Source organism: Ochotona princeps, chromosome 16 (assembly GCF_030435755.1).
Source record: "Ochotona princeps isolate mOchPri1 chromosome 16, mOchPri1.hap1, whole genome shotgun sequence".
NCBI lineage: Eukaryota > Metazoa > Chordata > Mammalia > Lagomorpha > Ochotonidae > Ochotona > Ochotona princeps.
Window position 1 is genome coordinate 14437499 of NC_080847.1, and position 21277 is coordinate 14458775.

General features: G+C 52.1%; 2 protein-coding genes across 3 annotated transcripts in view; one reads left to right on the plus strand and one right to left on the minus strand.

Annotated features, from left to right (window-relative positions):
- Positions 1-60: 60 nt before the first annotated feature.
- TSNAXIP1 (translin associated factor X interacting protein 1) lies at positions 61-10787 on the minus strand. Of its 2 annotated transcripts, XM_004583958.4 has the most exons (16): positions 10370-10565; positions 7324-7423; positions 5611-5726; positions 5358-5481; positions 4659-4752; positions 3326-3522; positions 2799-2934; positions 2284-2453; positions 2042-2201; positions 1835-1965; positions 1539-1664; positions 1247-1399; positions 1026-1135; positions 708-834; positions 500-606; positions 61-324 (listed from the first exon to the last, which is right to left on the minus strand). In XM_004583958.4, the coding sequence occupies exons 1-16, from the start codon at positions 10411-10413 to the stop codon at positions 84-86; spliced, it is 2136 nt and encodes a 711-aa protein (XP_004584015.3). In that variant the 5' UTR covers positions 10414-10565; the 3' UTR covers positions 61-83. The 2 variants fall into 2 exon arrangements, with proteins under 2 accessions (XP_004584015.3, XP_058531066.1); XM_058675083.1 differs by lacking the exons at positions 5358-5481; positions 5611-5726 and adding an exon at positions 10763-10787.
- The window catches only part of RANBP10 (RAN binding protein 10), a 55202-nt gene continuing 44540 nt past the window's right edge, over positions 10616-21277 (plus strand). Inside the window, exons 1-2 of the mRNA XM_004583957.3 lie at positions 10616-11257; positions 11991-12102. Coding sequence (XP_004584014.1) covers positions 11023-11257; positions 11991-12102 — 347 coding nt within the window. The 5' untranslated portion in view covers positions 10616-11022. The remainder of the gene's footprint in view (positions 11258-11990; positions 12103-21277) is intronic.

Consider the following 21277-nt stretch of genomic DNA (forward strand, 5'->3'; position numbering starts at 1 on the left):
CCCGGGCACAGCCTGCAGAAAGGCCTGGATCAGACAAACAGCATAATACTAAAACCTGGGGCACTCAGCCACTCATGCTGGCCCTAGCTGGCAGTCTCTTGCTCTCGAGGTCCAATGCGCTTGATGTCAGCTGCTTGCAGTTGTTCCAGGGCGTCTTTGAGCCCTGTCACGATGCTGTGCTCCTTCTCACTGCCCTCCTCTGGTAGCTCTGCCAGCGGCCGCTGGAAGGCCTGGCTTAGGTATGCTCTCAAGGTCTGCTTGTCCAGGCTGGGGTCGATGTTCATCAGGGCTACACGCAGCTTGTACAGGGTCACTTCATCACGGCTGGTCCCCAGGAAGAGAGGCAGGCCTTAACCCCAGATGCCAAGGTGCCTCTCTTTCTGCTGGGCTGCAGCTGTGTAGGGCTTAGGGAGGTTCTAGGGCTTCCGGTGCTGCCCTAAGGGACCAACCCAGCCCAGGGGACTTGCTGAGTGGGCCTGACAGTCCCACAGTCACTCACAGTTCCATGCCCAGCTCCTGCTTCAGCTCTTGCAGGTATGCATCCTTCTCGTCCATGTACTGTTCCCACAGTTTTTGCACAAAGGGCTCACTGTGACCCTCCTCATCCTGCAAGGGGTCATAAGGCAAGGGGAGGGGCACGCTGGCCAGAGTGCAGCCAAGGCCAGGGTAGGGAGTGGCAGGGCGGGTTCCTGGTATCAGCCACTGACCTCTATAAATAAAGAGCGGTAGTTGAGCAAGTCTGCATTGCTGCTGTTGGGATGCCAGCCACCTGTCTCCATCAGCTCCTGAATATGCTCTCCCGTCTTGAAGGGAAAGGTGCTCTTGAGGATGGAGCTGTGGGGATGAAGGCCAACAGGACCATGACTGAGGCCTGCCCACCTGTTGCCCTGCACCCTCCTCTGCCAGCTATACAAGGGTTCAGAAGGCAGCAGACACAGCTAGTGGCCCTTCCACTGGCTCCCCTTGTCCCTGAATATGCCAGAGCCTGGCCCGGGAGTCTGAACTGGCCTGGTCTGGCTTCTCACCCAAACTGCTCCATGGTTATGAGTCCTTCGTTCTGACTGTCAGCGTTTGTCATTTCCTTCAGCAAGTAGGCAAGGAGCTCCTTCTGATTGATGTACACACTCTCTTTCCTCTATGGGGAGGGAGGTGTTCACTCACCTGCTGCTGCTGCAGTGGCAAGCACAGAGCTGGGCTGTGCTGGTGGATCTCCAGCAGTGCAGGCTGGGAAGAAGCTGAAGCTTACCTTTCCCATCAGAACTGCGTAGAACTGACTCATGACCTCATTGGAGCGGAAGAGCTTGATGTTTTCAAAAAGGGTATAAGCCCAGGCTATGGCATCCTGGGGCCCAAAGCGACGCTCCAGGAAACTGAAGAAGAAGTCTGGGAACTTCTCTTTCTGTGGCATGAGGGAAATTCCTGGTCAGGCTGTTCCAGGGTTGGTCGGCCCTCAAGGGGAGCTCCTGGATGACTCTGTCTGAAAGCCCACATGCCAGCAGATGTGGTGGCTGGGGGCCCAGAGCTGGGTGAACTCTGACCTTATCCCCCACCAGACGCTCCTTCCAGACATCCTTAAGAAGGCTAACCACGTCCTTCTTGGCTGGCTTCTTGTTTGGCACAGGGCCATCACATCGCAGGAAAGCGGGGATGGATTCTCCAAAGCCCTGAAATGAGGTGGATGGAGGGGGTCAGCTCGTTTCCAGGGCCATCTGTGGCCCACTCCCAGGCTGGGAAGAGACCCGGCTGGCTCCTTTATGGAAGCTCAGCTCTCCTTAGCAACAAGGCCTGGCTGCTGCAATTTCACTCCAAGCTGTCTGCCCAGGGACTCTCCTACCAGCCCAGGAAAGAAGTCCTTCTCCCGAAGCAGGCCCTCGCCAATCTCCTCCAGGAGTATGTCCACCAGCTGGTCACTGTTCTTGCCCTCGGCCAGCATCTGCCAGCGCTCTGGGCCCCCAGCCACCACATCTGCAGGTGAGGAAAAGGAGCTGAAACCTGGCCCACCCCCTTCAGTGGTCCCCAGGGTCCCTGAGGCCAACAGTACCTTCACACTTGGTCCAGTCAGGCCTGGGCGTGGAGGTGCGCTGGATCTCCTGCAGCTCCAAGAAGAACTGGTCACGTTCCCTGAGCGTGCTCATGTGCAGCTGCAACAGCATCTCATGCTCCTTGCGCACCTCCTCGTAGTCGGCTTTCAGGCCATCCAGCTGCATGCAAGGTCTTTAGTTCTGTCTCCCCCAGCCGTTCAGCCCAGCCCGGCCCTGCCTGCCCCAGCCCGTGTTCTAGCACCTGCTCCTGAATGTCCTTGTTGCTCTTTTCCTGCATCTCAAAGTCCCTCCTGGGTACCACATCACCAAAGTTGGCCTTCATGGTGTTCAGCTCCATCTGGGCCCGGGTCAGGTCTTGCCGTGCCATCTTCAGAGCCATTGAGAGCATCACAGGATCCTCCCCCCAGACATCTGCAGGAAGCCCACAGCCCATGTCACCCTGGCTCTGGGGCTCAGAGCCCAAGGCAAGGGTGGAATACCCTTGGGCCCTTCTGTCTTCCCTGGATCTTGCCACAACATTACCAGCTGAAAGGGGCTCAGGATACAGTGTATCTCCTAGACAGACTGCCCTTGGCAGTCTACATGGCCTAAGCCTTTGGCAGTGTTCCTGCCTAACTTGGTTGTCAGGTGGTGGCAGAGGAAGTTCCCAAACAATTGTGGCCTGAACAGAGACTAGGAATGCTGAATGTAGACGGACAGTGGAAAGCTGCCTTCCCCAGTCCCTCAGGGCCAGAGAGCCACCTGGCTCCAGCTCACCAGGGGACTGGGCCAGGGACATGTCTTCCCGCTGGTAGCGCAGCTCATTCAGGTCTGCGATCAGAATTTTGCGGGCATCTCGCTCAGTGAGGTAACGCAGGTACTCTTCAGCCAAGTTCTTCCTCAGTTTGGTCACCTGGAGGGAAGGTGGCTGTGTGCAGGGGACTCCTGTATGTGATTAGTCATCATAGGGGATGGGAGGGGTGTGGGGTGGCCCCCTCAGAGCCTGAGACAGGAAGGCTTGGAGGAAGGAGGAGTCTGGCTTTTCCTGAGATCCCAGCAAGGTGCCTAGGCCTCCTCCCATGGAGTCTGTGGCACTCGCCTCCCCTGTTCCTGGCTGGTGCTGAGCCGAGTGAAGCTCTGCGGGGGAGGTGGCGGCTCTGTGTGTCATTCCAGGTGCAAGGGGAGGGCAGGTTTGCAGGTTATGTGTCACCTCAGTGCCCATGGCCTCAGGGTCCCCTCCAACTACCCTGGGCATCCGTGGGGCAGGAGAACAGGGACAGGGTTGCCACACTGTTTGCGCTGACCTCACTCTGTAAGGAGATCTTCTCCTCGTTCTTTTTGTCTATGAGTTTTAGCAGATGTATCTTTTCTGTCTTGAGTGTGGAGAGTTCGTTCCGTTCTTCAGCTCTCATGGCCAGAATCTTCTCATCGCAACCCTCATTCACCGTGACAAGTTTGGCCTTCAGCGGTTCCAGAGCCCGGATCTTCTCCCTTTGGTGGGCTAAGCAGGGGCAGGTGGGAGAACCCTTTTGGGGCAGTAGAGAACAGCCAGGTGATAGGGCCCAAGGTCACACACAGGTGTGTGGTTGTTTTGGTCTGCATACTCAAGGGACCTACATGGCCCTGCTCTGCCTTCCTGAACTTGCTTCTAAGCCAGGGCCAGAGACTGGCTGGAGATCAGGGTCTCTCCTATGCCCTTGCCTCTGTAACTGCTGGTGTTGCAGCTTGGCTGCTCTGGGAACCTCCTCACTTCCCAGAGGTACTCACTGTCTTCTGGGTTCACTGTGTTTCATGTGGATACTGTCCCACCATGCTTCTCTCTACTTATTTGGAAGAGTTACAGAGAGATCTCCCTCCACTGATTCACTCCTCAAACGCTTACAATGGCTCAGGTTGGGTCAGGCTGAAGGCATGAACTTGGAATTGCATTCAGAACTCCCATGGAGATGGCAGGGGCCCAAATATTTGCTGCTTTCTCAGGTGCATTAGCAGGGAATGGGATCAGAAGTGAAGCAGCCAGGACTTGAGTTGGGATGCTGAAGTCACAAGTGGCAGCTTAACCCTGTTCCACCACGCTGGCCCTCCCACCGTGCCTCTCAAGAACAGGAGCTGATTAAGTGTCTCGGATTCTTTTTCACAGCACCCTGATGCAGAAAGACTCGAGGTGGGGGTTTGGTGGCCTCAAAGCCCAGTTAACAGCTGCTCTGGTCTTGCCCTGGAGCCTTGGATCATGAGAGCAGGACCCTTGTGGGTTTTTTTTTTAACATTTATTTATTTTTATTACAAAGTCAGATATACACAAAGGAGGAGAGACAGAGAGGAAGATCCTCTGCCCAATGATTCATTCCCCAAGTGACCACAACAGCTGGAGCTGAACTGATTTGAAGCCAGGAGCCAGGAGCCACCTCCTCAGATCTCCCATGCGGGCGCAGGGCCCCAAGGCCCTGGGCCATCCCCGTCTGCTTTCCCAGACCACAAGCAGGGAGTTGGACGAGAAGCGGGGCTGCCGGGACCAGAACCGGCACCCATATGGGATTCTGGCTCGTTTAAGGCGAGGACCCCAGCTGCTAGGACACCGCGCCATGCCTGGCCCTTGCATTTTCTTAGCCCAGCCCAGAAATGTGGATGCATTCTTACCCAGCATCTCCTCATAGGCATTCTTTATGGAAGACAGCAATGGCTTGTATGTTTTGAAGTCCTCTATGAAGAACTCAAAGATTTCCCTGTAAGGCTAGGAAGAAAAGGAACTTTTCTTGTTACCTTGCTGGGGACCTGTGTTTTTCCCTGCTGAGCTCACAAGTGCTCCAGTTTGCAGCTGCCAGGGAACCCCTACTACTGGACCAGGTTACCACCAAGGTCTTTGTGCCACGGTGCTGGGCATAGCTATGTGGAAGCCTCTGCTGGTGTCTGCCCAGAGGCCTTCTAGGCCAGTGAGAGCCAGACTTTGCACTCTGTGCCTGGGTTGCCCTCTGGCTCTCGGGTCTGGGTTGTTGGCTTCTTGCCTTTCACACCCTGCGTCTCACAGCCCTGGGCAAGCATGAGGCCACAAAAGGTTCTTGCAGCACATTGTGACCCACTGACACACCTGAGCCACCTGGCCACACGTTCTGTTTCTGGAGGCAGCATGGCTGTCTGCAGTAAGCTGGAGCTCTGCAGTCAGCCGTTTATGCAAATTCTAGCCTCCTTCCTGGTAAGGAGTTCCCTGCTAACTAGTATAGTCACAAGCTTTTCTTCAGAAAAGGGGACCCAGAGGACAAAGGAGAAGTCTGGCTGCATGCCTGGTCCTGGTGGGTGGAGTTTCTCCCTGCCCCCCTTTAACTCGGTGTCTCATCCGACCTGCAGCCTCAGCTCCTGGGAGTTGTCGGTGCCTAGGTCCAGCAGGAGCAGCTCCTTGCGGAGGTAGTTCTCTAGCTGCTCCAGGTACCTGGGCTTGACCGTGCTCAGCGGTTGCTGCCAGCTCCTACAGGGAATGCCAGGCTGAGCTGCATGTCCCCAGCCTAGGGCAGCACCCACCCCGCTGGCCCTGACTCCTGCTCCAGCACCCCTCCATGCCAGCCCCACATGCACTGTAGGGGCAGACCTGGCTTACCCTGATCGCCTCTGGTGGTCATCAGAAGAACAGGGCTTTCTATTTTGCAGAATCGTCTGCCCAGTGGCATGTGTGGGCCATGGGGACAGGTAGCTGCCCATGGAGAAGTGAAGGGGCTGCAGAGAGGGACAGGTGGGGAAACCATGACAACAGTGCTTCCTCTCTTAATGTCTGTCTCCATCCTTTCTCTATCCATTCAGATTTTTTTTTTTTTGCACCAGTGTGGCAGACTAGAAGGAGGCTCCAGGCTCCTGGCATCGGATTGGCGTAGTTCCAGCCATTGTGGCCACTTGGGGAGTGAATCAATGGACGGAGGATCCTTCTCTGTCTTTCTTCCTTTCTATATATCTGATTTTCTAATAAAAATAAGATAAATCTTAAAAAAAGGAAATAAACAGGAAAATGGAGAAATCAAACTTAATCATCATGGGGGCGAATATATCTAGGCAGAAAAATTATCTCCTTGAATCTTATCAAATTGTGATTTTTTTTTGTAACCATGCAAAATAACCCTAACCCTAGTGAGTTATGTAGGTCAGACTTGGGGAAGGCCCGTCCTTGTATCCTGCCAGCTGTGTCTGCTGGGAGGAAACATGTCAGCCCCACTTTGATAGCATGGGGAGTGGAAATTTGGCAGGGCAGAGGCACAGCTGGCAGGGCCTCTGTCCTCTTGCGCCTGAAGCTCTTTGCTCTCTGCTGCCCCCTGCAGGTGAAAACAGAGAGGCGGCCCCGAGAGGGGACAACAGGAGAGTACACCGCCTCCTGCTGGTTGCAGGGTGAGTTGCCACCACTGAACATGAAAAAGAATGGTATAGAGCTCAACTGCTTTAATCCTCCCCTGGTAGGCACCTGGATCCCATATGGTCACCGATTTGTGTCCCATCTGCTCCACTTCCCATTAAGCTTCCTGTTTGTGACCAGGGAAAGCAGTCGAGGACAGCCTAAAGCCTTGGGACCCTGCATCAATGTGGGAGAACTGGAAGTGGCTCCCGGCTTTTGATCAGCTCAGTTCTAGCCATTGGCGTCAATGGGGAGTGAACCATAAGATGGAAGTTCTTTTTGTTTCTCCTTCTCTCTGTAAATATGCCTTTCCAATGAAAATAAATAAATTAGGAAAATCTGAACAGTGACTGTCTTCTGATAAAATCATAACAATCCTTTGATCCTGTCAGGAAAGGCCTGGAAGCACTTACTAAGACAAAGTGCCTTTTTGTGTAACAACATTAAAGAACAGAAATAGAGGGCATCATGAGAGTCAACGTTGCTGTCCTGTTCTCACACACCAAGTTCTAACTAGTCATGGCATTCTCTATGTGGCCTGGGCATTTGAGTCTTCTAGCAGTTCACAGAGTGGTGGGAAGGACCGGGGCAGATCTGCCGTGGTCATCCCAACTCCTAGCACAGTGTCTGGTACATGGTAGGCTAGATGAAGAGACGAGGTCCTTTCCAGAATGCCAACTGCAGGACAGGGTGTGGCGGGCAGAGGCTCAGTCTGCCAAGAGAGAGCTGGGGAGGTTTCCAGATGCAGAACAGCCCACGGCACACCCCTCCCCAAGTCAGGTCGACCTGGGCCCTGCCAGCCACCGGCCCCTAACTGGGAAGAAGCTACTCTTGGCGGGGGTGCTTCTGCCGAGTGGATGGTGTACTTCAGGATACAGAGAGATGGGGAATGGGGGTTGATACTTGAGGTTGCGGAAAGACTGTGCCACTCACCAGTGTCTTCTGTTTCTGAGAAAGTTTGTGCTTCTGGGTGCTCTTGGATTCAGAGACAGAAGAGTCTTTCATGGCCGCCCCCGAAGGCTGTGGGCGTGTTCTGCGCAGAGAAGGGCAAGCTGTGGGGGTGGGGAACAGCCCCGAGTAGGGAGAGCCCCCTCCTTTCTATCCACAAAGCACAGTTTCCTCCAGCAGGGCTCTGGGTCTCTCTGGTGCCTGATGACAGGGTCCTTGTCATGCCACCCAGCAGGTCTGGGCCCAGACCCTTTCTTACATTCCCAGAGCCTTTACACTCCCAGAGTCACACAAATCAAACTTTCAAAATAGAAATGGAGAAAATCTGATTTTTGCTTTGCCTATCTGACTAGAGTTGTTATAAAGCTTAAGAATAAGAAGCATTGGGGCCTGGTGTGACAGCCTAATGGCTTAAGTCCTTGCTTTGCATGCACTGGGATACCATATGGGTGCTGTTTTGAATCCTGCCTGCTCCACTTCCTATCCAGCTCCCTGTCTGTAGACTGGGAAAGCAGTTGAGGACAACCCAAAGCCTTGGGATCCTGCATCCGCATGGGAAATGTGGAGGAGGCTCTTGGCTCCTGGTTTCAGACTGTCTCAGCTTCAGCTGTTGTGGCCTTTTGGGGAGTCAATTAGCAGATGGAAGATCTTCCTCTTTGTCTCTTTTCCTTTCTTTATATCTGCTTTCCCAATAAAAATAAATAAATATTTTTAAAAAAGAAAGAAAAGATAATCTATCTTTTGGTTCACTCCTCAGATGGCTGCAGGTGGCTGGGGCTGATCTAAACTGAAGCCAGGAACCTGCAACTCCATCTAGATCTCCCAAACAGGCAGCAGGGGCTCAAGCCTCGGGGCCATCCTCTGTTGCTTTCCCAGGTACACTGGTGGCAAGCTGGATGTGAAGAGGAGCAGCTGATGCTAGAACTGATGATTGATGGGGGATGTCGGCATCACAGGTGGTGGCTTTACACACTTGTTCTGAAAGCTTGGGGTGTCACTTTGGTATTACAACAGATGTTTGACACCAGTCTTCTCATGGGAATGAGAAACACTTCTATTTATGCCTTTTACTGTTGGCAGGCAGTGGATGTGAAGGCATAACAGGTGGTAGATTTAACCCAATGTGCCCCAACAATGGCTCTGTTTTCAGTTTTGAATGTCATAGAGATAATAGTAAAAAAAAAAAAATTACACAAGGAACTTACACAAGGAACAGGACACCTAGTGGAGCCTACACACTTGTTCTGGATGCTTAGGGTGTTAGCCTCAGCTGTTACATTGTGCTTTCCTTCTTTTTTTCTTTTAAAGATTTATTTCTTTTTGTTGGAAAGGCAGATATATAGAGAGGAGGAGAGACAGAGAGGAAGATCTTCTGTCTGATGGTTCACTCCCCAAGCAGCTGCAACGGCCAGAGCTGTGCCAATCTGAAGCCAGGAGTTAGGAGCTTCTTGCAGGTCTCTCACGCGGGTGCAGGATCCCAAAGCTTTGGTCCATCCTCAACAGCAGGGAGCTGGTGGGAAGCAGAGCCTCGGGGGTTAAAACCGACGCCATGTGGGATCCTGGCGTGTGCAAAGTGAGGACTTTATTTTTTTATTTATTTTTAAGACTATTTTATTTTTGATTGGAAAGTCAGATTTACAGAGAGAAGGAAAGACAGAGTAAAAAATCCTCTGTCTGCTGGTTCACTTTGCAAGTGGCTGTAACAGCCAGAGCTGAGCTGAGCTGAAGCCAGGAGCCAGGAGCCTCTTCTGGGTCTCCAACACAAGGAAGTGGAACAACCAGGATACGAACTGGTACCCATATGGGATCCCAGCGGATGCAAAGCGAGGATTTAGTCACCAGCTATTGTGCCAGGCCCAGGAATTTTTCTTTCTTAGTTTCGTGGAGAGCTGCAATTTCCTCAGTCATACCTCTGCTGCATAACTACTGTTTCTTCACTCCACTGCTTGGTTCTCATGGACTAATTTCAGCTCTGGACAAGATCATTAAATTGGCACTTCCTGCTTTAGGATACTTTCGCAGGCTTTATCTGTCATAGTAGCAGACCCTGGAGATTAGAATTTAGGGGTAGTCAGGTGTGTGTGTGTGTTGACTTACAAGAGGGAAACTGTATTCAGTGATAGCTTCCTGAATGCCTATGTGGTGAGAACTTCACACAGCCTCCCTAAATGTGTGACACATAGGTATCCCTGTGTTTGAGATCCATGCCTGTAAGTGTAAGGGCTTTTCCTGAGGCTCCAACACCAGAAAGCTAGTTATCTAAAATTGTTGTCTAAACCCACACAGCTGACTTTCCTGATCAACAGGACTTTAGGCAGTACATTGTTCAGGCCCTGGAGGCTGCACCCTGCCCCTGCAGATACCCTGAGGCTGCTTCATCCAACATCATAACTTGCTTATCAGGTGGTGGCCTGGTTACTAAAGTCCTCTCCTTGAACGCCCCGGGATCCCATATGGACGCCGGTTCTAATCCCGGCAGCTCCACTTCCCATCCAGCTCCCTGCTTGTGGCCTGGGAAAAGCAGTCGAGGACGGCCCAATGCATTGGGACACTGCACCTGCGTGGGAGACCTGGAAGAGGTTCCAGGTTCCCGGCTCCGGATCGGCGCAGCACCGGCCGTTGAGCTCACTTGGGGAGTGAATCATCGGACGGAGGGATCTTCCTCTCTGTCTCTCCTCCTCTCTGTATATCTGACTTTGTAATAAAAATAAATAAATCTTAAAAAAAAAAAAAACCCTATCTTTCCAGACTCATAGCCCTCCCCCTCCCTCCGTACAACGATGACGTTACTCATTCATTGAGTTGCGAGGGTTAACCGTGGTTTACAACACACTTGGTATGTAAGCACCCTCCGCACCAGCTGGGAGCAACTAATAACAGTAAAGTGCGTCCGCCCTAGAGCTAGCAGGGCCAGGTCAGTCAGGCTCCAGGACACACAGTGTCAGCACCGCTGATTCCGTCTCAGGTGCCATTTCCTTCTCTGGAAATACTTTAAATCCTGTTGTATATCCTCAGACCGACCAACGCCTACCTCGACACAGAGAAGCTGCAGCACCGCGACTGGGAGGAGTCCATTCCCTGCCTGACCCGGCAGGCGGGCCACCAGCAACCCGCCGCCACGGTATCTCTAGTAGTGTACAGCTCGTTGTCGTGGCGACCAGGCCCCGGCGGCCCCTGCGGCGGGGGCGGGATCAGGGTCGCGCCACGCCTCTGAACTTAGCGCTTGCCTGTTGGGAGAGGGCCAGGTAGCAGTGAGGCGCTTGGAGACTCCGAGAGCCCCTTACTTACGGGGCCTTGCGCCCCGGCTCCCAGAACTGAAGTCTAACATAAATAGAAGCCTTGGAGGAGGGAGGGACGCTGAGGGGGCCGGATCCGCGTTGTTGACGGGAAGTGTAGTTTTTGGTGCCCCAAAGTCTCAGCTGACCTAGTTTTCGACTGAGCAGGCTGTACCACATCTCCCATCGTCCTCTACCATCCCCACCTGGGCCGGCCTCCGCAGAACTCTGCATTGTGGGATATAAAGTCCCAAACGTGGCTCAAGGAAGGGCAGTGTCCAAAAAGAGGTGCCGGACTCGGACTCGGTTTCCCTGCGGCCCCGGGAGGCTTGCGAGCCATTGGCTGAGCGGAGCGGATCTGGTCCTGCTCCTCCCCGCCCCCAGTGACACAATAGCAGCTCCCTCCAAGATGGCGGCCGCGACGGCGGACCCGGGAGCTGGGAATCCGCAGCCTGGAGATTCCTCGGGTGGGGGCGCTGGGGGCGGGCTGCCGTCCCCCGGGGAGCAGGAGCTGAGCCGGCGCCTGCAGCGTCTGTACCCCGCGGTCAACCAGCACGAGACGCCCCTGCCGCGTTCCTGGAGCCCCAAGGACAAGTACAACTACATCGGCCTTTCCCAAGGCAATCTCCGTGTCCACTACAAAGGTATGGTCTTTGTGGCCACGGAGTGGGGATCCGGCCAGAGCATCTGCAGGACGGCTGTGACGATGCCGTCTGCCCCTGCCCGGTCGCGACCCTTTTGTTGCGGGGGTGCTCTGGGATAGGCCTTAGGCTCTGTGGGATGTCCGGTGCGGTGGGGCTGATCAGGTGGGTGGGGGGGTGATTGTCTGCTCTGCCCTGAGACTCCCCCCTCCTTCTCCATGCCAAGAGAACTGCAACAGGTGCCCAGGCACAGTGCTGGGCTGGACTTTCCACTTCAGGGCCTCCTCGCTAGTCTTGGGCTGCCTCCAACTTCAACCCTGCCCTTTATCACTGTTGAGTTGTGGGAGTCTGACGAAAGGCCTGGTCACATCTCCACCGTTAACTACAAGTCCCTGGGCTTGCCCACTTGCCATTCCTTCCAGACTAGGTCAGGTCGAAGTTGAGTGGAGGGGCAGGGGGCATGTCTTCCAGGCCTGCCCTCAACTTTCCCTGGTTCTCCACGCCGGCTGCCTGAATTCTAGAGAGATGGGCAGCAGCACTGGAATGTTCCTCATATGCTCCCATATGACCCCTCCCTTGTAGGTATGGGGGAATGGTGTCTTAGGCAGGGCTGCTGCTGTTAAGAGGAGGGTATGCCCGAGGCAGGAGCTGGGTATGTTGGAGACTCTACGAGTTTCCTAGGGCTGCCATTTGCATTTCTTCCCCCTGACAGTTCTTCCTTGCCCTTTCCTGTTAGGTCATGGCAAAAATCACAAAGATGCAGCCTCAGTACGTGCCACTCACCCCATCCCTGCAGCCTGTGGCATTTATTACTTTGAGGTGAAGATCGTCAGCAAAGGAAGAGATGGGTAAGCTGTTCGGTATACCACTACCTTTTTCCCAACACTGAGCTTTTCCCGGTGGTCAGGGTTCGAGGTCTGATAGCTGACATTGTGAGGCGCCGAGTCATGCGTGTTTGGGCTGCTGCGGTTCCTTGATGACTGGCTGGTCTCAGCATTAGGGCTTGAGAGCAGGTGGGTGTATTGTTGGCAAGGCAAAGTGGGGGACTTGAAGTGATGATGTCATTAAAAGCTCAGAGATCAAGAAAACCAGAAGCAAGTTTAGGTGAACTATGTAGCATCCCTAGTTGGGTTGTCCCCCCAGGAAGTAGGATGTGTGTGTGGCTTCCCTTCTTTCCTACTCCTTTTTTATGGCAATTAGTCATGGAGATGCCCTGGTTGGCTTCAAAAGAGTAATAGAGTCTTTGCAGCTTTCATCAGAGCAGAACTGGCCACCAGCCTGTCATCTCAGGGTAAACAGCTTACACATGGTCAGCAGCAGGTGACCTGGCTGTCCATAAACTTGTTTTTCAGTCCAGGAACTTGAACACCAGTTGGACCAGCTTTAGGAAGGTCCTCATTAAAGTCAGCATCAGGGAGACACCCTGTTTGGGGTGATGTAAGCAGACACAGGAAATCAGAAGGGAGGTTCTTAATTTTCCTTCCTCTTTTTCCTTCTCCTAGTCTCCTTTTTTTTTCTTTCTGGTGATGATGACCCAGCAGGTGTCTAGCTGCCTTGGAAAACACTTGGCTCACCAGTGATCTTTGTCCCAACCCTGAGTGTGTGCTTCTGCACATTAAGAATGATGTTTCTTTCCTAGAGATTATTCCCCTTGTGGTGTGTGTAGAATGCTCCACCAAGGGACCGTGCCACAGGCAGGATGGCTGGAGTCACAGGGTTTCCTCCTTGGGAGGCTCCATGTCAGGTAAATCCTAGGACTTCAATCTCCTCCATGCTACAGGGAACTTGGCTAGCACCTAAGCTGCCTTAAGCTTAAAATTCTCTGATTCTAAAATTCCTGTTGTGGGAAAGTACTGCATCTTTCACTTTTATTTTCATTTACAGATAGGAAATTTATATTTATTGGAGAGATTTTTTGTCCAAGAGAAAAAGGCAGAGTGACAGTGAGAGGGAGCTAGAAGGAAAAGGTGAGAGAGCAAGTGGGCACACATGCGTAAGAGTGCTGCTTCCTGCTGGTCACTCCCCAGATGCCCAAAACAGCCTTTGTTAGGCTAGGCTGAATGAAGCCAGGAGCTCCATCTGGCTCTCTCATTGGGTGGCAGGAACCCAAGCACTTGGGCTATCATCCACTGCCTCCCAGGTGTGTTGGTAGGAAGCTGGATAGGAAACTCAAGAGCAGCTACGAATCAACCCAGCACTCTGAAATGGAATGTGGCTCAACCTGCTGTACCTTCACCACTCCTGAAGGACTTTTAAAAGCTGTTTATACCTTTTCATTTTATTTGAAAGGCAGACAAAGAGATCTCTTCTGCCTACTAGGTCATTCCTCCAATGCTTGCTACAGCCAGGGCTGGGCCAGGCCAAAGTCAGGAAAAAAAAAAAACAAAACTATTCAAGTCTCTCCAGTGGGTTGCTGGGACCCAGGTACTTGAGCCTTATCTACTGCCTTCCAGGATGCCCATTATCAGGAAACTAAGGAACCTGGAGCAGAAGCAGGGGTGCTGAGAGATGAACCTGACCCCCTGAGCCAAACACCTGCCCTTACCAGAGGGCTTTGAAGCCCTTGTTTGCCCCTCCCACCTGATAAATGCACTTAGTGTTGTATGTGGCTTAGTGACGATGATATGTTCTGAGAAGTGTGCCATTAGGCAATTTCATCATCGGGTGAACGTCAGAGTGTAGTTATGGGGACCTGGTGGTACAGCACACACACGTGGACCCGCTCTTGAGGCTGTCGTCACTTGCATATGCAGTGCTTCACTGACTAAAATGAACCAGTGTGAATGACAAAAGACTCTTAAACACGTCAAAAATATTGATAGTGGTGATAGTGGTGACTGAAAGATTGATCCCAGAGTTTATTCTTGCCACCGACATGGGGGGGGAAGACATTTGTTAAACTGTAGGGAAGAGAAGCGAATGGCTTTCTCTGCATTTTTTTTTTTAAGATTTGTTTATTTTTATTGGAAAGTCAGATATACAGAGAGGAAGATCTTCCGTCCGCTGATTCACTCCCCAGGTGACCGCAACAGCTGGAGCTGAGCCAATCCAAAGCCAGGAGACAGGAGCTTCTTCTGGGTCTCCCATGTGGGTTCAGGGTCCCAAGGCTTTGGGCCATCCTCAACTGCTTTTCCAAGGCACAAGCAGGGAGCTGGATGGGAAGCTGGGCTGCCGGGGTTAGAACTGGTGCCAGTATGGGATCCTAGCGCGTTCAAGGTGAGGACTTTACCTGCTAAGTTAATTGCTCCCGGCCCCTTTTCTGCTGGGAATAACGTAACATGAGCTAGTGAGACAAGAAGACTTCTCAGAAGGGGAGTGTTTAGCCCAGGAGGCTTGCCTGGTGTCCTTCAGCAAGCTTTTGTCATTCACGTTCTAAGTGGCTCTTGCTGGAAAAGGTCCTCTGCCAGGTGAGATTGCCTTATGACAGAGGCTGTGTCCACAAGTCTGAAGAAAGGTAGGCAGACTTTCCTGGCCTCCATGGTCAGCATTTTATTAAAAAAAAAAAAAAAGAAAGTCTTCTCATGACTGGTGTGGAGCCAAGGGCTGCTGTGGTTCACCTGTGGTTTTGGGCAGCCAAGGGTGGCTACAGGACAGTCAGTCTGGCTGGCTGTGTCCCTCCCTCCCAGGCTGTTGGGGGTGTATTCCTGCCCTCTTTTGGCATGCACTGTAGCATTGGGCAGTTGTGTAGCTTTGCTGTGTGACTGAGTTAGAGGGGGTTTGAAGCAGATGACAGTGTACCCATTTCATGGGGGAGACCTGACTTGTTGGGTACCTTTTCCTGATCCCAGTCACGGTGTCTGTGCTGCTGCTGCCCTTTTTCACTGGGGTGCTGGCACTCCTTCCTGGGTAGAGTGAAGAAGTCCCTGATGATGTGAGGGAACAGGGCTGCAAGGGGCTAGGTGCTCAGATGGGCCAGAGAAGAGTAACATGGCCTAGCAGAGCTTAAGCCACTTCCGGTCCGTTGAATCCACAAACCCGTTTTACTGTAGTTTGGAGTACACCTTAGTAAAAGATGTTCTGGTTTTTAGTGTCATTGTTCTCCACAAAAGCTTTTGTTAGGGTTGCTGTCTTTTTTTAATGATTCTTATTATTTGAGGGGCTGGTGTTGAGGTGTAGTGTGTTAAGCTACTGCCTAGATTACCAGCATCTTTGGTAGGTTCAAGTACTGACAGCTCTACTTCATTTTTTTTTTAAGATTTATTTATTTTTTTTATTGGAAAGGCGGATATACAGAGAGGAGGAGAGACAGAGAGGAAGATCTTCTGTCCGATGATTCACTCCCCAAGTGACCACAACGGCTGATGCTGTGCTGATCTGAAGCCAGGAGCCAGGAAATTCTTCCAGGTCTCCCACACGGGTTCAGGGTCCCAAGGCTTTGGGCCGTCCTCGATTGCTTTTCCAAGCCACAAGCAGGGAGCTGGATGGGAAGTGGAGCTGCCAGGGTTAGAACTGGTGCCCATATAGGAACCCGGCGAGTTCAAGGCAAGGATTTTAGCTGCTGGGCCACGGCACTGGGCCCGACAGCTCTGCTTCTAATCCAGCTCTCTGCTAGTGTGCGTGGGAAGGCAGTGGAGGAAGGCCAAAATGCTTGGGCTCCTGCATCCATGTGGTAGATCTGGATGTGGCTCCTGGCTCTTGTGGACATTTTGGGAAGGAATCAATGCGTGGAAGCCCTCTGCCCCTCCCCACCTGCCTCTCTCCCTGTGGAACTCTGTCTTTCAAATGTTTTAGAGCCTACATTGTGGTATAGTGGGTTGAACCACTGCCTATGATGCCAGCATCCCCCATGGTCACTGGCTTGAGTCCTGTCTGCTCCACTTTTGATTCAGTTTCCTGCTAATTGACCTGGGAAAAGCAATGGAGGTGGCCCAAGTACTTGGATCTCTGCACCTACGCGGGAGACCTGCAAGAAGCTCCTGGCTTTGGTCTGGCTTCAGTCTGGCTAAACCCTGACCATTACTGTATTTCATGGAGTGAGGCAACGAATGGAAGATCTGTTTCTCTGTCGTTCTGCCTTTCAAATAAATAAAAATAAATCTTTTCAAATTTTATTTTTAATATTGTTTACATAGTTGGTAGTGATACATACCCATGTGGGCTTCAGATTAAATTAGGGAGGGTCAGGTATGGAGGAAGGTGGGTAGGATGATTTTTTTTTTAAGATTTATTTATTAAAAAAAAAAAAAGATTTATTTATTTATTTATTTTTAAAGATTTTATTATTATTGGAAAGCCAGATATACAGAGAGGAGGAGAGGCAGAGAGGAAGATCTTCCATCCGATGATTCACTCCCCAAGTGAGCCGCAACGGGCCAGTCCTGCGCCAATCCGAAGCCGGGACCAGGAACCTCTTCCAGGTCTCCCACGCAGGTGCAGTGTCCCAAAGCTTTGGGCCGTCCTCTGCTGCTTTCCCAGGCCACAAGCAGGGAGCTGGATGGGAAGTGGAGCTGCCGGGATTAGAACCGGCGCCCACATGGGATCCCGGTGCGTTCAAGGAGAGGACTTTAGCCGCTAGGCCACGCCGCCGGGCCCAAGATTTATTTATTTTTATTGGAAAGGCGGATATACAAAGAGGAGGAGAGAGAGAGGAAGATCTTCTGCCTGATGATTCACTCCCCTAGCGGCCGCAGTGGCTGGAGCTAAGCCAGTCCAAAGCCAGGAGCCTCTTCCAGGTCTCCCACGTGGGTGCAGGGTCCCAGAGCTCTGGGCCGTCCTCGACTGCTTTCCCAGGCCACAAGCAAGGAGCTGGATGGGAAATGGAGCTGCTGGGATTAGAACCAGCACCCATATGGGATCCAGGCGTGTTCAAGGCGAGGACTTTAACCATTATGCTATGTGCTGGGCCCAAGGGTTGATTTTTTTTTTATTCTTCTGTGTCTGCTGGGGAGGAGGGAAATGCAAATAAATCTTTTTTTTTTTTAAGATTTATTGATTTTTTTTTTAAATTTTTGAATTTTATGGTATAATTCCATAGAGTCTGGGATTTCCGCCACCCCCTCTTCTTGATATTTATTGGAAAGTTAGATTTGCAGAGAGAAGAAGAGACAGAAAGAGCTCCCATCTGCTGGTTCACTCCCCTAGTGGCCACAACGGCCAGAGCTGAGCCAATCCGAAGCCAAGAGCCAGGAAGTACTTCCAGGCCTCCCACATGAGTGCAGGATGCCAATGCCTTGGGCTGACCTGGACTGCTTTCCCAGGCCACAAGCAGGGAGCTGGATGGGAAGTGGGGCTGTTGGGATGCGAACCAGCACCCATATGGGATCCCAGTGCATGCAAGGTGAGGGCTTTAGCTGCTAGGCTGTGTGCCTGGCCGCCACCCCCCCAAAAAAAAAAATCTTTTTTATTTTAAAACAAAATCTTTGCTTTGACAAAGATTTCTTTTGTGGAACACAGACTACTGTAATCAAAAAGGTTCCACTTCAAAAGGTTTATTGAGTATTTGTTCATGCCTACTATGTGCTAGGCCCTGTGCTAGGTGCAGGGAGGAGTGCTAAGTAAGCATAGGCTAGACTTACCCTCAGGGAGATGGTAGGAAGGACATTGGAAGGTTCTTGGCAAGAGAAGGCGCGGCCATGCCTGAGTGTGGGTATGGAGGAGTTTCCCAGTAGATAAGACCCTTGGGACCCCTGAGTATGATTGGGAAGTAGCCGGGTCTCAGAGTGCTGGGTGTCCTGGCTGCTCCCTGTGTGGGTCCGCTGGAGAGCAGGAGAGGCCATGCTGGGGCTCAGAGCTGGGTGCAGACTGATGGGCTTTAGCTACATTTTGCCGAGTCACCGGAGCTGAACTCAGGCCCTGCCAGTGGCACCAGGAGGTAAGGGGCATTTGGGTTGATCTTGTCAAGAAGCCAGAGAGGTCCTCAGACTGAGGGTCTCCGTTGGGCAGCAGCCCCCATGGGCAGAGCTCATGGACCTGTATGGGTGTCTCCAGTTCTTAGGGATGATGGAGGGTGTGGCTGGCCTGGCTGACAGATGCTCCAGTGTGACCCTCAAAATAGACTGTAACATCATCACAGCAGTGGTGGCCTCCTGCCATGTGACTGTGGCTCTGCCCATGAACAAGCCTGGGCCAGAGTGCTGGATGGTGTGCACTTGTGCAGCGAAGGGTTCTGGCTCTCACTGCTCTGCTAAGAGTGGTTGGGGAAGAGGAGATGGCTGCTCTGTGGAGAGCCCCAACCAGGCTGGCTCGGCAGCGTTAGGTCCTTTGTGCCAGGCACCGGGTTCTCCCAGCAGTTGTCTCTCCTCTCTCAAGCCTGGCCTTTGCCTGGATACTGAGTTTTGGGAGAGAGATGGTGAAGGCTGGTAGCCAGGGAAGCTAAGATAGGAAAGGGACTGTGCTTGGATTATACTTCTCTGGTGTCTCGATTTTGCCAGCCTCCACCCGAGGCAACACTGCCCCTTGGGTTATACCCAAGTGGCCCCTCTTGTGAGTCAGTCACCTGCTGCCTTCCTGGTCTGGAGAGCTGCTGAGAGTAGGTCCTTGCAGCCATGAGACAGCCTGTGTCTAAGCTCTCATGCTGGCCCCTCCTCCCCCATTCTGGTCTCTGTGCACCTCACACTGCTGTTTAATTGTTTGGGGCTCCACTGTGTTCTTGGAGGAGGTCTTGTCCTGCCTGCCCTGAGAAATGGGTGCTGTCTTTGCCCAGTGCAGATATAAGTGCTTAGTTGTGCCTTGCACTTCTTGCCAGATGCCTCCCAGGCGGTGCTCTGGGCTGTGGCTCTCCCCACGAACCACATTATGCTGTTGGTGGACACAGCAACTGTTTGGGAGCATCTTACAGTACTGCATGGCTTTCCTGTGTGGGCAGTTTAAGCTCTGGTCTAGTTGGGCACCTTAGTGCACAGCTTAACACAAGAGTGAGGACTGGAGTCTGCATGATGTCCACTCGTAGGCAGGACCTTCCTACTCACTGAAGGCTGTGAACTGAGTATTGTGTGGCTGCCTGTTTATAGGTGTGGCCTGCCTTGGTTGGGTGCTGCCTCCAGAAAAATCCCTAAATTCGTAACTCTCTTGCTCACATTGGGATTTCATTCTCTGGAATGCTTAGTTTTCCTCAGAGGAGTTGCCCGCTAAGGGAGCTTATCTATCAGAGGGAAATGACAGCTCACTGGACTGGGACACAGCAGGATGAGTTTAGCAGCCCCTGTGGCAGCCACCCTGGACTGTTCATTCCTAGGGTGGAACCATTGGGAAGGAGGGAAGGACCAGGTGGGTCTGTGTGGCCAGTGGTCAAGTTGGAAAGAAGGCTCTCATTTCTGAGAGGATGGACAAGTATGTCTAAGTGCAAGAGTGTTCTGCCCCTGCAGAAATTTCAGAATCCATTTAAAGCTTCTTTGTAACATTTTCTTCCTTCCTTCCTTCTTTCCTTTTTTTTTCTTCTTTTCATTAAAAGTTTCTTAATTTGCTTGAAAGGCAGAGTTAAGAGTGAGAAGAGACAGAGAAGAAATCTTCCATCTGCTGGTTTACTCCCCATATGACTGCAATGGGGAGGGCTAGGCCGATCTAAAAGCAGGAGCCTGAAGTTTCTTCCAGCTCTCCCATGTAGGTGCAGAGGCCTAAGCACTTGGGTCATTCTCCACTGCTTTCCCAGGTGCATTAGTGGGGAGCTGGATTGGCAGTGGAGCAGCTCTGACTTAAACTGGTGCCCATATAGGATGTTGGTGCTGCCGGCCCCTGTAAGCCACAGTGCCACCTTCAGCATTATTTTATTGTGACTGAAATGTGAAACTGTGACTGTTGTCAGAAACGAATCTTAAGAGGACCTAGACAAACTCTTGTGTCTTGAGGGGGCCAGAAGAAGGAGGCGGGCTGGAGAAACCCTTTACCCTCTTCTTATGCTTCTCTCTCTTACCACCACCTTGGGCTTGGAGATGCTTGGGGTCACAGGGGAGGGGGCAAGTGATGGCAAGCGTCCAGGGTCCAGGGTCAGATCGATAGCAGTGTTCGTTCTTTTCCAGAAGGAGCCCAGAGGAGCCTTGTGAAGGCCCAGCAGCAGCCTGGGCAGCTATCAGTTTTTGGTTGGGCTTTCCTCCTGAGGTAAAGGCGAGCAGTCCTCAGGGTAGAGGTGGCTGGAAGATGAGAGGAAACTGACAGAGGAGAAGGGAAGCATGCCCAGATGGCCCCAGGGCTCAGCTTGCGTCCTCGTGCAGGACAGTGCCAGGACAGAGCTGAAGCTATAGCAAAGGAAAAGGGGTGCTTCCCTGAGTCAGGCTGGCTTCCTCAGCCAAGTCATATCTGCATGGACTAGTTTTTGTTTATTTTGTTTTGTTAAATCGAATCCTGTTTTAATAATAACTTTTTTTTTTTAAAGATTTTTTTTTATTTTTATTACAAAGTCAGATATACAGAGAGGAGGAGAGACAGAGAGGAAGATCTTCCGTCTGATGATTCACTCCCCAAGTGAGCCGCAACGGGCTGGTGCGTGCCGATCCGATGCTGGGAACCAGGAACTTCTTCCAGGTCTCCCACACGGGTGCAGGGTCCCAATGCATTGGGCCGTCCTCTACTGCTTTCCCAGGCCACAAGCAGGGAGTTGGATGGGAAGTGGAGCTGCCGGGATTAGAACTGGTGCCCATATGGGATCCCAGGGCATTCAAGGCGAGGACTTTAGCTGCTAGGCCACGCCGCCGGGCCCAATAATAACTTTTTTTAAGCTTTATTTTTATTGGAAAGTCAGATATACAGAGAGGAAGATCTTCATCCACTGATTCACTGCCCAAGTAGCTGCAATGGCTTTAACTGAGCCAATCCAAAGCCAGGAGTCTGGAACCTCTTTTAGGTCTCCCACGTGGGTGCAAGGTCCAACCAAGGCTTTGGGCCATCCTCGACTGCTTTCCCAGGCCACAAGCAGGGAGCAGCATGGGAAGTGGGGCCTCCAGGGCTGGAACTGGCACCCATATGGGACTGCAGCTCGTACAAGGTGAGAACTTTGTAGCTGCTAGTTTACTGTGCCGGGCCCTTAATAATAACTGTTATGCCATAAGTTAATAGTGGTTTTATTTGCTTTTTAAATTATCAAAATGTATT

What these genes read in the sequence shown, in the direction of transcription:
- TSNAXIP1 (XM_004583958.4), bottom strand. Translation starts at nt 10,413, where the DNA reads ATGGACTCCTCCCAGTCGCGGTGCTGCAGCTTCTCTGTGTCGAG. An exon ending in CTCAGAAACAGAAGACACTG is followed by an intron (nt 5,727 to 7,323) that starts GTGAGTGGCACA and finishes CCCTCTCTGCAG; the next exon opens with CCCCTTCACTTCTCCATGGG. An exon ending in TGCCTATGAGGAGATGCTGG is followed by an intron (nt 3,523 to 4,658) that starts GTAAGAATGCAT and finishes GCCCCTGCTTAG; the next exon opens with CCCACCAAAGGGAGAAGATC.